This window comes from Antedon mediterranea, chromosome 4, assembly GCF_964355755.1.
Source record: "Antedon mediterranea chromosome 4, ecAntMedi1.1, whole genome shotgun sequence".
Lineage (NCBI taxonomy): Eukaryota > Metazoa > Echinodermata > Crinoidea > Comatulida > Antedonidae > Antedon > Antedon mediterranea.
The window spans coordinates 7,723,932-7,739,297 of record NC_092673.1 but is presented as its reverse complement, the minus strand read 5'-3'; the positions used below and the strand labels follow the sequence as shown (position 1 = coordinate 7,739,297).

The following is a 15,366-nucleotide window of genomic DNA, read 5'->3' as shown; positions in this document are numbered from 1 at the left end:
TTTAAAAACTTTGAAAAAGGCTGCGAAATCATGCAAAGTGTGTCGGCCTTGGTATGTATAAATGTAGTGTCAATTCTGTGCAAAATATTTCAATTAACTCGGATAGTGATAGCCGCAAACCTAAATCACGATAGATTAAAATTACTGAACACTAATGGCCATGACATATGGTGTAAGCTTTTGCAATATAATAATTAAAACAAAATTCTTTAAAAAAAAAATTCCAAATTACTATAAAAGCTTGTCATAAGGTAACAATAGGTTAATGATCTATTTTCTAAAACTATTTTTATGAGGAAAAAAGTAGTAAAAGAGTTAATGGCCTCAAGCAGAGGAAACAATCCTTGAGATCATACATATTTACATTTGTTAATTTCTTATGTCAATTAAACATCTTTAACAACCACATCATAAACTATAACAGATGCAGTAGAATTATATAAATAATTCCTTTGTATTTTTGTTATCACTCCCCTGTGGTAGACAATATAAAACAACAATATATAATTACAATAAATATTTTTACATAGAAAATAAAAAAGTTTGACTGACAACATATAGAGGATTTCCTTTAATTTTATTATTCTAAAGCAGGTTATACAAGCTAACAAAATAAATAAACAAATTTTGTTATAAGGCTAAAGTGTATATAATTACTGTTAACATGAACATAAAAGTGTTGAACATCTGCCAAATGATACCACACACAGAATAAGCTGCGGACTGTATACTAGGATAAATGAAAATGGTGGAGATAACAAAGTGTATATTTCTAAGAGTGAATTTTATTACAACAGGTTTTTGAAAACCTTCCATTCACTTTTTCAATTACTGTAGGCTGTTGTTCTTAGTTAATCTGGTCAATACATGATCTCTGTGTTTTTTAAGGCGCTGTTTTACATTCATGTTAGACCACATTATAGCCAAGAAAAAGCAAACAACAATAGGTTTGTTGGCAATTTTTACTTTTCGATTTTATTGGATCAACAAAAAAGGAAATTCACCAAATGAAATTAGTTTAAGAATGAATTTCCACTAAGTTGAAAATCTCAAAAGAATGGTTTACTTCAAAACCGGTTTTGGTAGTTGTTTGAAAGCTCGACAAAATTGGATTGGATCATCAAAAAGAAATCATTAACAAATACATTCTAGCTAGAGATCCAGATGAACCTTTTTAATAATAATCGAACGCCTTAAATAAGACCTTCCCAGCCAGCCTTCCTTTTTTCTTCTTCCAAGGGACATTGCATTGATCTGAATAATGTTTTTGTTCTCCATAATCATTACTACTAGCATATTTTAGGTATAAAATAAAGTAAACAACAAAGGGTACAGTACATAACATTTTGTAGACCAAAACATTTCCTGGAGTGCAATGAAAGGTTTGTTATACTGTAGGTAGACACCAGTGGCATAAAGTAGTGGCCTTTGGTTTAGGAACCCTAAGTGGCCCTAAAATACTGGAGGCCAGGGTTTTTAGACATATTTCAATGCCGGTTTTCCCTCTGGGCACTGCTCAGGGAGCACTATAAGCTCCGGAGTCCCTAGGTTTAGCCAGTGAGCGCTCATAGCTGTTACGCCACTGGTCGACACCGGAACTCCTCTCAACTGAAATTTAAAATTGGAGAAACTGAATGTAAATGAATGAACTAATCATGGTATACCAATGCGATTTTGAAATAGAAACTACACAAACCAGTAGTGGTGTTAGTAGTCTGAGTGCTAGCTTACCTGTATAAACCGACGATAGCCCGTGCTCTCAGATACGAAAGGGAAAAGTTCCTAGAACACCCCTGTATTATAATGGACCCGTCCACAACCACGCCCTCATGTGGGAACGTACCAACATACCACCGTCATCATTTTCTTTCGTAACGTGAGAGCGTCACTTTGTATGATACCAAGTGTTAGAATTGTATACTGTACGTACTATACAAGAGTTCCTATTACGCTGATTACCAGTCGACTTGGCCAGGATATTGAGTGTAATTCTAAGGCCTGTTTCCGAGCAATTTTGTCAATATTGAACTCAATATAACGATTTGCGCTTTCCCATAACGTACATGTGAACTTCGTTCAACTGAAAGCAACTTAAATTGAATAAACTTAACTGCGCTCATGTCAACATATTTTGTGCAATATGGTCAATTGAGTGGTCATGACGAACAAGTTGGATCGAGTGCTGTGTTGACCTAACGCCACCTTCAGAATGAACTTACCAGAATCTCCTTCAGAGACACAGTACGTTGACCATGGACTTGTTTTCTTTGCCTGACGTTCTCGCTTTCTGTGATTGTAGTTAACCTCCTCATTCATGATCACCATCTCGCACATTCCAGTATCATCACTCGTGATGAACGAATGATGGATGTGTGATAGGATGAAAGACGGATCATCTAACAACGCCATTTTGTGGTATATTGACCTTGCAGTATTGCCTTATTCACGTCTTTCCATCATGTACAACATTCCAATAAAGTCTATAAAAAAAACAATTATGAGCATTATACAATATTTGTACATATAAATATTTCATGGTTCTGAAAATAAATACATAAAAAATGTTTTTTTTTTTTTATTGAATTCTATTGTTTATTGATGGGTCAAACATTCATTAAAAATGAGTTGTTATAAACAATAATCATAAACAAACATTTCCTATTACAGTAGTAGTATATAAAGATAACAGACAGTCTGCAGTACAACATTTCCAAAAGTGGTTTTTAAATGATACCCTATTTCGCTGAAAAATGCCCTTTCACACTAACTATGAGACCAGCAGTGAAAGTGATGGTAAATAAGCCTAAATAGCCTAGGCTGTGATGATTTTTATTCCATTTTCAACATAATCACAGCTCAAACACATTCCATCATAATATGTACTATACGTCTTCGTTGCAGTAAGGATACAGTCCAATCGAGTCTCTGCACTGTTGGCATCATTTTGTTAACTCTCTAATAGTTTAATACTAATAGTACCTTCTAGTATGTTTTTCATTGTATCTCCACACAGAGACAAAAAGTACAATATTAAAGGTTGTTTTCTTGCTCATTGTTATGCTGCAACACCCACTCAATCAATTTATATTCATTTTTAATTACTCTTGTTCATTATAATTTACATATTGAATGTGTTTTCAACAGGGTCACATGGTTTCCAGAATTAGATAACAGTCAGACAAATGTTCTCTTATATTTATCAATGTCAGAACAGGGATAATTACTCGCAAAACAAACACCTTTCAGCCTTATTCAACCACATCAAATAGATGATATTTTAACGATTAAATAATGTACTTAGCACATTACTGAGGAATATAATTAAGTTCCTGGTCATTATGTAAATTAACTAGGGCTCTGCTGACCTACATCTGTGACATGTTTGTTGCCTTAAATAGACCAAGCTTCTTTAAAAATTATTTGTGTTTTTAATGTGATTATACACATTGGTTGAAGTGTGGCTATCAAGATGTTTCTAAATCACACTCAATTTTTTGTTTTTAATAGCTCACCAACTTAGAAAATAGTTTTTAGTCTTGGTAGCTTTGTAGGATTCTTTTAGAAATTAGGTTCTTACTTACAGTAGGCTGTGTTGTTAGGTATCATTACATCACTTGTTACAATACACGGAATTAACTACCAATTAGAACACCAATTACGATTCCTTAGGAAAAAACAAAACTCCCACAAACCTCCAACCTTATTTTTTGGCTAAAACATCATTTTTTGTTTTAAAATAATTGCTAAACCCCGCAAACCTCCAAAAAAACATAGCAAACCCCATCGAACTAACATAAAAGTTATTGAATCGTGTAGTGTACCACACACTTGATATGTCAATTAACAAAAATGTTTTAATTTGTGTTGCAAAATATCATTTTTTGGTTTAAAATAATTGCTAAACCCCGAAAACTTCCACAAAAAAAAAAGCAAACCCCATCGAACCAACATAATTAGTTACTTTTAGTGTACTACACACTTAGTATGTCATTTTTTTAACAAAAAAAAATTACTTACTGTATTTATTTTTTAAGTCAAAAATAAGCCACGTGATATTAAATTGTTTTCTTCTTTAATTTATTTATTTTGTTTTCACACAAAACTAATTTTTTTCAAATTTACAAAATCAATGTTTAGGAACTTAATATGCAAATGTACAATCTGCTTAATACAGTATGCAAATTAGTAGAAAATACCAACACTGTAGAGGAAGAAGCACACAACACATGGAAACACCATACTATACCATAGACAATATGATGTAAGGCACAAAATAGCTGAATCAAACCTAAAAATGGAATACTTATTTCAATCAATGTGTTTTAGTTTACTACTAATGTACTAAAATAATTGGCTAGAATAGTTTTGTACAGTAGGCAGATACTGTACAGTAGTTGGGAAAGTAGCAGTCTTACCTAGTCTCAGTTTAACTATACAAAACAGGACGGAAGCCAGAGAACGGTGCTCATGAATAATTTATGCATGAGCTTTAACAAAGTGGGCGGAGCTTAGCGTGAAATTCTGTCGTCTTAACTTTTTGAGGACAATAAAGTTTTTATTTTCCCATTTACGGAGAAATAATGTATAACTTTAAATATACAGTTCAAATTACACTTAAACATGGAATTTTCAAAACTCTAAATAATATTTGAACTTTTAATTGTTTAAAGACCCATTCCCAACAATTTGTGACGTTTTGTAGAAATAATGCATATATTACTTTAAAGACATTAAACCAGGTCATTCCTTGTCTTAAATGTACGTTTTATGGTAAATTATTATAAAAAGAGAGAAACAATGCACTACCTTAAGTAGCTCGCGGTGAATGTCCTCTTGTGGGAGGTCTTTAGGCCTAGCCTAGTTAGGCTTAGTTTTGTAAGTCTAGCTGGTAAACACCAGTAATATACGAACATCGTATGCTAGCTATAGGCCTAGCCTAATGTTTAGTTGCTGCATTAATTGTGTGTGTATTTCGCTGAAAAGTTAGGAGTCTTCCATTTATTTTGGGCTCATGATCGATTGAAGTGGGTGAATTACAGAAGAAAAACAAGAATATCAATCCACGCGCACTGCATGTTGGGATTTATAGCGGGCCGCTAAAATTATTAGAATAGACTTATTTTTCACATTTTTAACCGTTTAATAAAGATGACAGAACTTATCTCAATAGGACCATAGTATTTATTTTTACATGAAATGTAGTTTGTGACCTTAAATCATATCTAAAAAACGTAGGGAAAATGACTTAATGAAATAACATTTTTACTGGGTTAAAATGGCTGTGTTAAAAGCGGTGTTTGAATGCTAGGCCCCTAGCTAGAAAAGCTAGGCCTAAGCTGTATCACAAGAGATTCATAACGGCCCTGCGCCACAAGACAGGGGAGGGAAATAGATACTGCAGCCGGTCATAGTCTTCTCTCAAGAAGAGTCCGTAACTAATAAAACGGCTATGTTGACTTTATGATTTTATTTTTATACCTCCCTGATTTTATGCTCTACTAGTGAACACAGGATATTCGTCGTCTTGCTTAACCGTCATGTTTCGTAAAGTCCCTAATGACTGTGTAGGTCACCACTTACTCACCCAGCTTCATTCTCATCAGCAGTTCAGCTCTCTGGATTTTGAACTAAATCCTGCAGCAGCAGGCCTACACACATTAACAATGTGAAGGCCTAGCTTATTATTAGCTAGCCTAGCTAGCCTTCCACCACTCTAACTTACTACATTTTCCAGATCAGTGCATGTATTAACTATTATTACTGCTTAAAATGTAATCTTCGGACGCATTAAAACCTATCCTAGGCCGCGCCAACAGCATAACACAGATTTACCCATAAAACACATATAGCTAGACTTAGGCCCGACGTTACTCAGCTTTTGCCCGAATCGATCAGTAACTCCGCGGTCTCTCCCGCTTCCCCGCAACATCATAGACACAGAACGGACATTTTATTGACAACATCCAGGCCTAGACGAATCTAAACAGTTATTTCAATCATCTCGTCGGATTGTATAAATCACTTACAAATGTGTACCTTTAAAACATCTATTTTTGGCAGATGACTTTATTCAGGTTGTATAAGCTCAAAAGCAATGCTGGTACATCGAAAACTTTTGTTGACATTCACTTCCGTGATACACCAATGCGAGCTGCCATCTTGTTCTTCCCACGATTCATAAATAAGCCACCCTAAGTTACTGAAAATTGTATCAAATTTGAATACAATTTGAATATTATAATTGTTTTACCTATAAATATAGGCCTAACGGGAGACTATAATATTTTAAAGAAAAAATTATATTACATCAATTAATTGAATATTTAATCATTTAATATTTGTTAAAATATTGATAATCGCAATTTCAGTTGGAATTTCCAATAGACTGGTCAGGGTGGAGGCATCCAATTCCTACCCACAGCAAATTCCCTACACCAAATGAAAATAATGAATGACACTTTAACATGCATTTTATTTAAAATGGCTTATTCAATCTTAGTGTGTCGGCATATATATAAACAAAACTTTTTTTAATTTTGTCAACGATAAATCAAGTAGGTCAATAGATTTAATCCTAAGAATTTTTCTTACTTCTCAACTAAACACTTTTAATTGTATTGTAATTGTCTTATTGATTAGGGCTAGGTTACGAATTAAAACTTGTTTGTCTCAATGTTCATCCGTACGATTTGATCATTGGATGTGGTGAGCAAACCACGAATGTTGCAATTACTTCAATAAGCAGCGCCGACGTGCTTACTTTTAAATTATGAGTCGATATTTAGCTTAGCAAACAGGAAATCTTGGATGTCTAATTTTGTTATTCGCCCATCATTAATTTTCCAAGAATTTTCTTTTTCTTTTAGCAAGAACCAAAATGTAAATATATTCATCTGTATTATTTCATTTCATTTCAGTTATTTATTTGACCAACAAAACATAATAAACAATGTACAAAGATGAAAATGGTCAGGGAATGCTAAAGTAAGACGATTACTGTAACTACAGCTACAGTCAACAGTCCCATGATCTGAACTAAAATAAATATATAATTCTATAAACATAGTTGCTTATCTGACTGAGGCCTATTATCAACAGTTAATTGATGTTATTAAACATTTTTTAAGTATTAATCTATCGTCGCTTTCAAAATACATTTACCGATTTAACAATTTTAGGCCTATTATGCCAATACATGGTTTAGAAATATTAGGCATATTATTATGTAGCCGGTTTTGTCGGATTAGCCTATATTATGTAACAGCATAATAAACATCCTCAGTATAACGTTTTACTGGTGACGGCAACTATTTGCGGCTATTGAAAGAAGAAGTCCAGATTTAAAAAGGTCCTACAAAAGTTACTAGGCCTCAGGCAAGTATTTCACCATAAATTATGTTCATCATGAATAATACAGTAATAATATAAAACGCCAATAATGTAAGTTAACAACAAAACTAGTATTATATAAAGTAATTAGGCCTATTCAACCTACATTTCATCCGGCCCATGAAATATATAAAACTAAACTGCGATACATGAGGTTCCTTTATTAAAATGTTTTTGATGGCTTTTAATAGATACGTCTACTGTCGTGTAAAATGATTTCAAATTGCTAAACCTACACCCCTGGGTGTACGTCCAATTCATCATGGCGTTGTCTTGATCAAGATTAACAATTAGGCTACCTTAAACTTGACTTTTATTTTAATTTATCCCTTTACAATCAGTCTGTAATAATACGGGAATGCCTACTCCACACTGACAAACCAAGTACACGCGTTCCCATTAATTCCCGATGACGAAAACGGGAAGATAATCCGACTCGATTTAAAGGCATTATAAAACTATACATGAGTCACAAGTCGATAGTGATCTTTTTCATTTTGACAGTGAAGTTCACTCGAATGCACGAAGCCCTCCTATGATGGATGATACTCATTCCCCGTCCTCTAATTTTGTCACTTAATGATTAAGCATTGAAAATGAAAACTGGGACGCAAATACGCTAAGTGAAGTTAACTATTATTCATTTTTGATGAGACTGACATGGGTCTACAACGTATTCATTTGTGCAATTGATTCAAAGAACAATATCAAAGACTTAATTCATAATAGTTTGTTAATTTTCCACGTGTGGACGCACGCGAACACGTGTTATGATCTAAAAGCTCTCTCACTATCAAACTAGTTTGAAAAAAATCTTGCCTATTGGCACATCACATTAATGTCTTAAAGTTTGATAGTGTAGACAGAGCTTTATATACTGTAAGACCAGGTATCTTTAGTCAGTTTATTGTTATATTTTCTTTTACAAGTTGTTTCAAAGAACAATATCAAAGGAAAAAAATCTTAGTCATCATCCTCTTCCCGTGGACGCAGGCGAGGACGCAAAAGTGTATTGGTGCGTCACACGTCACCCTTCCTTTGCAGGAGACCCCACTATTGAAGTCCCGATTGAAGTATATTTTCTCTTATTGAACAAGAAGAATATATTTGTTAACACTAGTGGACACTTTTTGTGGTATATGATGCTTTTATGATATTAATATAGTATTGCGTTAATCTTTTGGAATGTTGTAGTACCTTTTTTATCTACAAGATTAAATACAAATCTGGATAACACTCATAGGCATATACCCAATCCATGTTGGATAAGAATGAAACAATGAGTTTAATATTATACATTGCGGGATTCCTTTGAAATCTACAGACAAGCGGTAACGACGGAATAGAAAACAAAAATATAATCATGTTATTTCGTATGTCCATTTTAACACAGAACGTGGTTTTCCCTACTGTTCTGTTATCCGCTCGTCTGTGCACGGGTTGATTTTATGCAAGTATGCAACCAGAGCTATAAATATATTTATAGATCCATATTTTTTTTCCTTGCTACAACTTTATATTATCAATCGGAATTTCAATTGTGAGTTTTTGTAAAGCCTAATGAAAATTAACTACTGTACTTTAACCCAAATATAAAATTGTTATGGACAAACATTCATATTACGACGGTACAGTAAAGTAAAAGGTGTAACTCTTTTCGTTGTATGTATCAGATAATCGGGTAATTCCAAATTCCATTACTTCTTACACATTATATCAATGTTTAATTCTTTAAACGGCAAAAATAAACTCCATACACGATTCACAATTTTTATTTCATTAAAAGAAAATTGTTCTTCTTAGCCAACAGTGATTAAAGCTGGCAAGGATATCATGTTTGGGAATAAGAGATTTTAATAGAATATTTATGGGTTTTTTGCATTAAAAAGACGTACGTGAAGATGGAAGTAATAACAATACATTCAACGAAGACACAATTTTTACGCGCGCGCCTAATTGCTGTTAACAGTATATACACAATACTGCTTTTGACTCGTGCGCGTCTAATTGTCGATAATATTTAACGGTATGATATTGCGGGTGTCTCAACTGTATGACTCTTTAATAACATGTTCTTTTGTGTAGAACGTGTAATAATTAGCCAGTATCATCTTTCTCTTCTGTCAAGTTTTTGTTTTAAAATTTTCAAAATATGAAAAAATATTAATATTTAGATAGAAATCGCTTGTGCGCCATCTCAAAATCGGCACTTTTTAACGGATATGACGAGAGTTCACGTTTATGAAATAACACAATAAAATATCTAAACAGTTATATTCTACCTGTAAAACTTGACGAAATATAATTGAATTGAATAGACAATTCAGAAAAATCATACGTGGCTACTGACCATTTTAGTAACATTTGTTTGAAAAACGTCTCTGTAAATCCACAATGAAACGATGTTTTGTTTCGATATAGTATATTGGTGATCATTATTCTTTCAAACAATTTAAATTATTGTTTTCTAAATTATTTAATTCATTAAAGATTATTACTGTATAAATATTTAATAATGAGATAATAAATGCAAGTAAAACATTTTATTCAAAAATAACAGCGCTATATATCGGCAAAATGCAGTTTCTTCCCTTTTTTCTTATGCAGAAATAAATTGTATATGCTTAAAATCGTGATATAGTGTCCGGAGGCATTACATATAAACTACGAAAAGAGATCCGAGTGCCTGATATTTAATTATGGTCAGATAATTGTTTTAAGTCGTTTTATTCCGCATAACATAATTCATAAATCATTGATAGGTTTGCAGCATTTAAAGGTAATAGAAGTTTAGGTATAACCAAGGGCGGGAATTGTGCTTAGAATTAAATCGAAGGTGGAAACGGCGCGCATTAAGCAGACGACTCATTTTATATTGTCGGCTTCTTGGATATTTTTCTCCTAATCACTTTTCATTAATATAACTTTAAAATGGATTTGTTAAATTCATAGATCCCGGTTCATTCTGACGATAATATCAATTCGGAGTAGAAACATGATTTAGTTGATAATTTTCATCGTGTTCACAGTGTTTAATCAAGAAAAAAGCATCATATTATTTTGCTATTTTGTAATAGTTAACGGCAGATAAACGATAGTGTACTCCCACCTTCCGTTAATACAATATCAATTAATAACGTAATGACCTCTTATGACGTACCGGTATACAAAAATATAAAAATAGAATGAATATTACTAATATCTATTTTGTTTTTTGTATATTAACGATATTGTTATAATTTATCAATAATTAAAATTACCGGAAGAAACGCCAAATCGAAAATATTTATAATTGCCACAATAGGGCCTATTTAATTTAAATCATGAAGTCATATATGTGAATATTGTGTTTCTTGATGTAGGCTACAATATAAGGTGCTGTAATAACGAACGAATAAAATGGCTGTACCATCTTACAGAACGTATTCCATCATACTGCATACTAAGAAGAATATCAACGCAACCCTCTCTTCTAAAGTCGAATGGTTCTTCTGCAAACCTTTGATACAAAAAATCTCCATAACCGTACGAAACAATTTCTCCATACAAAATCTTTCCAAATACAAAATCTCTCCAATAAACAATTTCTCCATACAAAATTTCTCCAAATTCAAAATCTATCCAAATACCAAATCTTTCCAAATACAAAATCTTCCCAAATACAAAATCTTCCCATATAGAAAATCTTTCCAAATACAAAATCTATCCAAATACCAAATCTTCCCAAATACAAAATCTTCCCAAATACAAAATCTTCCCCGAATACAAAATCTTCTCAAATAGAAAATCTTCCCAAATACAAAATCTTTTCAAATACAAAATCTTCCCAAATACAAAATCTTACCAAATACAAAATCTCTCCAAATACAAAATCTTTCCAAATACAAAATCTCTTCAAATACAAAATCTTACCAAATACAAAATCTCTCCAAATACAAAATCTTTCCAAATACAAAATCTCTCCAAATACAAAATCTTCCCAAGTACAAAATCTCTTCAAATACAAAATCTTCCCAAATACAAAATCTTCCCAAATACAAAATCTCTTCAAATACAAAATCTTCCCCGAATACAAAATCTTCTCAAATAGAAAATCTTCCCAAATACAAAATCTTTTCAAATAAAAAATCTTCCCAAATACAAAATCTTACCAAATACAAAATCTTTCCAAATACAAAATCTTCCCAAATACAAAATCTCTCCAAATACCAAATCTCTCCAAATACAAAATCTTCCCAAATACAAAATCTCTCCAAATACCAAATCTTCCCAAATACCAAATCTTCCCAAATACAAAATCTTTCCATATACAAAATCTCTTCAAATACAAAATCTTCCCAAATACTAAATCTTCCAAAAAGAATACAAAATCTCTCCAAATACAAAATCTCTATACCAAATCTTTTCAAATATAAAATCTCTGCAAATATAAAATCTTTCTACAAATACAAAATCTCTCCAAACACTAAATATTTCCAAATACAAAATCTCTCCAAATACCAAATCTCTCCAACAAATACATACAATAGGCCTACAGTTGTTCAAATATACAAAACATCTCAATACAAAATCTCTCCAAATTGTTGACACACTGAATGCACTGGGATTGTATTAATTTATTTTGTACCATCTTCGTCATCAAATTTATCTTATAGGCCTAGACTTAACGGATATATTTAATTTAATATTTTCTCTGGACTCAGATTTTGTACCGATTTCAAAGAATTCTTCTTGTACTGCATTTACTCACGAATGTACCTACTGTATGGCATGCGCTAAAAGGCCTAGCTAGCTAGGCTGTATTAGATGGCTTGTTTCAAATATTTGTTGATTTTTTGTTATTTATTGTGTAATACCTGTACGTGACTCGATTCTAAAATTACATCAGGAATGTATAAATGTTATATCCGTAATATTGAGGTATTTATTTAAATAAATAAATATTTTTAATTAAATATATTGATATACAAATAATTGGCTATGTTTACAAACAAAATAGGCTATTGAACGTTCTTACGAAACTGTTAGCATACCTCTTAATCGATAACATTATCATAGCAATAAAATTATGAGGTTATCTAAAGTTATTTTTGAAAAAAAAAAACAAAAAAAAAATTTTTTTTTTTATTTTTTTATTATCCATACAAATAATTACGTCATGGGCGTCGGGCCATTTGTTACTGAACCAGGAGTTATTTCTTTATGCGAATTTTTATTTCAAAAAGAAAACGATACTCTGTGTGAGGTCTGCATAAACATTTGACACAAATACACTTTTTTATACCAATTATAATTCAAAATCAACTGTGAAATCTTAATGAATCTGTATATCCTTTATTGTATTATGGTTTGCTTCGTTTTTTGCTAGATGCAGTAAGCATAGATGAATTTTAGCTAATTCATATTCATAGCTAATCTGATATTTATTACACATGCGATGTTGTATCTAAGAATATTATCATTTAAGTACGATCACAATACTTTAGGTCCGATCAATACAGAAAAATAATAATCATGTATTATTAAATTATGATTACTATTTATTATACGATTATTAATAAGAGACAACAATTATTTTTATTGAAAATGTATCTAATATTATCAAATTATTGTCTCTAATCAGGTTTTTAGTTTTCAAAATAGTCATAAATATAGTGATCAGCATTTTCTTTGGCGTACCGTAACACATATCGCTTAGGCCTATTTATGCTGTATAATAAGCGTTGCAAATCATTGTTGTTATATATTTCTTTTTGTGTTTAATACATATAAATTTGATGCAAAATCTGTTTTATATTCATCATACAATCATCATCTATAATCAATAAGTAAATATAACTCAGTAAAGTATATAATGTACAGTAATTATTCTACTGTATCACAGTATTATGCCAAATGTAACAACAGTACTTGATATTGTAATATGTATACTGCCCTCTATAGGTATTATACAGTAATGAGAAATATTGTAAACTCATAATGTACAGTAGGTCCTACGCCTTTTCAAGAAGAATATATACACGTTTATTTTGTTTTGATAAATAAATACAATTAATAGAATTGTTTTATAAAGATAAAAACAAAATACCATAACTTCATAGGCATGGGCTATAGGTACTCTACATCTATACAATTGAATAAGAAAGAGCGAATCATAAGTGACTAACATTAACAAAATATAGAATAAAATATTGGTTCATTGTGTAAGATAAGATAAGATAAGATAAGATAAGACAAGATAAGATAACTTTTATTGATCCTCAAAAAGGAAATTCATTGCTCGTCATAATAACAAAGAAAACACAATAAAAACAAATATAGCATAAAACCATTCATATAAAAACATCTAAAAAAATACAAGATAAAATTATCTTCTTGACTTCCTGTTGTACTGGATGATACCGGAGAGAATAAAGGATTTGGCATATCGATTTATTTTCACACTGAGGAGCCTCAATCTACCACTTTGTGGAGAGGATGAGAGGCATCCGACTCAATGCGTTCGCCAATATAATGCACATAGGCCTATAGGTTAAATAATAAACAATGCGGGCCGTTTAAGCAGGGCTACATGGACCTCTGAACACTATTTGTTATTTGTGGCCTAAGCCAATCAATAATATCGGTATCATTTTCATTGTATGTCATGAAATTATCTAATAATATCGTATTCATAGTATTATTTACAAGAATGAACAATTAGTTCCGTTTTTTTGTCAATACGAAAGTTGGTACCAATAGTAATGTTACATTATTCTAGGCCTATTCATTATTATGATCATTGAAACATCGGAGGATATACCTCCATGATTGAACTGATACAGACACAAATTGTATCTCAATTCAATATGATAGTCTTTTCATTCAAAATAATAAGACATAGTACTTAGTATTTCAAGGTTCTCAAAGAAATGGAGGAGAGTGATGATTCTTTCGTTAAAACAATACTGGTAGAATTTTTAAAGAAAGTGTTTATATTACACCTTTATAGTAACATACGAAAATATATATGCCTAGGCTCATAAATGTCTCTGTCTTTTTAGCATTAAGCCTACTATATTAAAATTGTGTTTCTTATTAGGACCTATCGCATTGATAATATCTTATATAAAACGCATAATATGCAGAGACGCCTACGTGTTTATTTCTGTAAAGATGACACGGTATTACGCGGTAAACAAAACACGTTAAGTTCTTCATAAAACGTTTCATAACCACCATCAACTTTATGAATTTGTCTTTAAAAATATGAAAAAATGTTCGTACGTGGTTGAATCATGAAGAGAGTTTAAAGTGAAGCAGTTTTACCTCTTCTTCTTTCTTGGATACGTTATTTTAAAACTAGGATCGAGGAGGCCTGTGCGTTTCTTCACATGGCTGATAGCCAAAATATTATGTAAAACATTTACTTGCTGGCGGATAATATAACATTATGTTGAGAAAGAAACCGGATGAAATAACTAGACCTACAAAAAAAATCCCATTCCTTCGTATTTTAGCATTACAAAATATATATTTTTTTTAAAGTTGGAGGGTTGTACTTTGTACTAAGAGTTTTTGCTTATAACTAAGGAGTCAGTCATAAACGTTGTATCGGTAGCTGATACATGTTTTATACGCGGTTTAGAGCCACTTATATTTAATTCAACAACTTTTATTTCAGAAAATTGTCCATATATGGTATAATACATTACAAAAAAAAGAAGGAGAGAGGACCAAAACTTTTATCTATTGATATATAGTGCCTTTCTCTCTCCATTTGAAATGCTGATCTCTTTTTGTAGGCTACTACTAGTACTCTGCAGTAGCAAAAAAGAAGAGTAGTACACGGTATTGTCATTCGTTAAACGGCAAGAGGAGGAGCGAACAAAAAATAACAATGCGTTTAAGTTGATAATGACCTTATACGGCTTGTCACGCGCGCGTACACTTAAATTTCCTGGTTTCACTGATGAATTGTTGAAAAAGTTTTGATAC

The 15,366-nt window shown here is 31.8% G+C and overlaps 1 protein-coding gene across 2 annotated transcripts in view; it reads right to left on the bottom strand.

The window, feature by feature from the left end:
• Positions 1-6,159, bottom strand: part of LOC140046524 (target of rapamycin complex 2 subunit MAPKAP1-like) — a 50,422-nt gene extending 44,263 nt beyond the window's left edge. The window contains exons 1-2 of one of the 2 annotated variants that reach the window (XM_072091196.1): positions 6,027-6,159; positions 2,220-2,480 (exon numbers count right to left, since the gene is read on the bottom strand). In XM_072091196.1, coding sequence (XP_071947297.1) covers positions 2,220-2,409 — 190 coding nt within the window. In that variant the 5' untranslated portion in view covers positions 2,410-2,480; positions 6,027-6,159. The remainder of the gene's footprint in view (positions 1-2,219; positions 2,481-6,026) is intronic. The other variant, XM_072091197.1, reaches the window with a different exon arrangement.
• Positions 6,160-15,366: the final 9,207 nt, after the last annotated feature.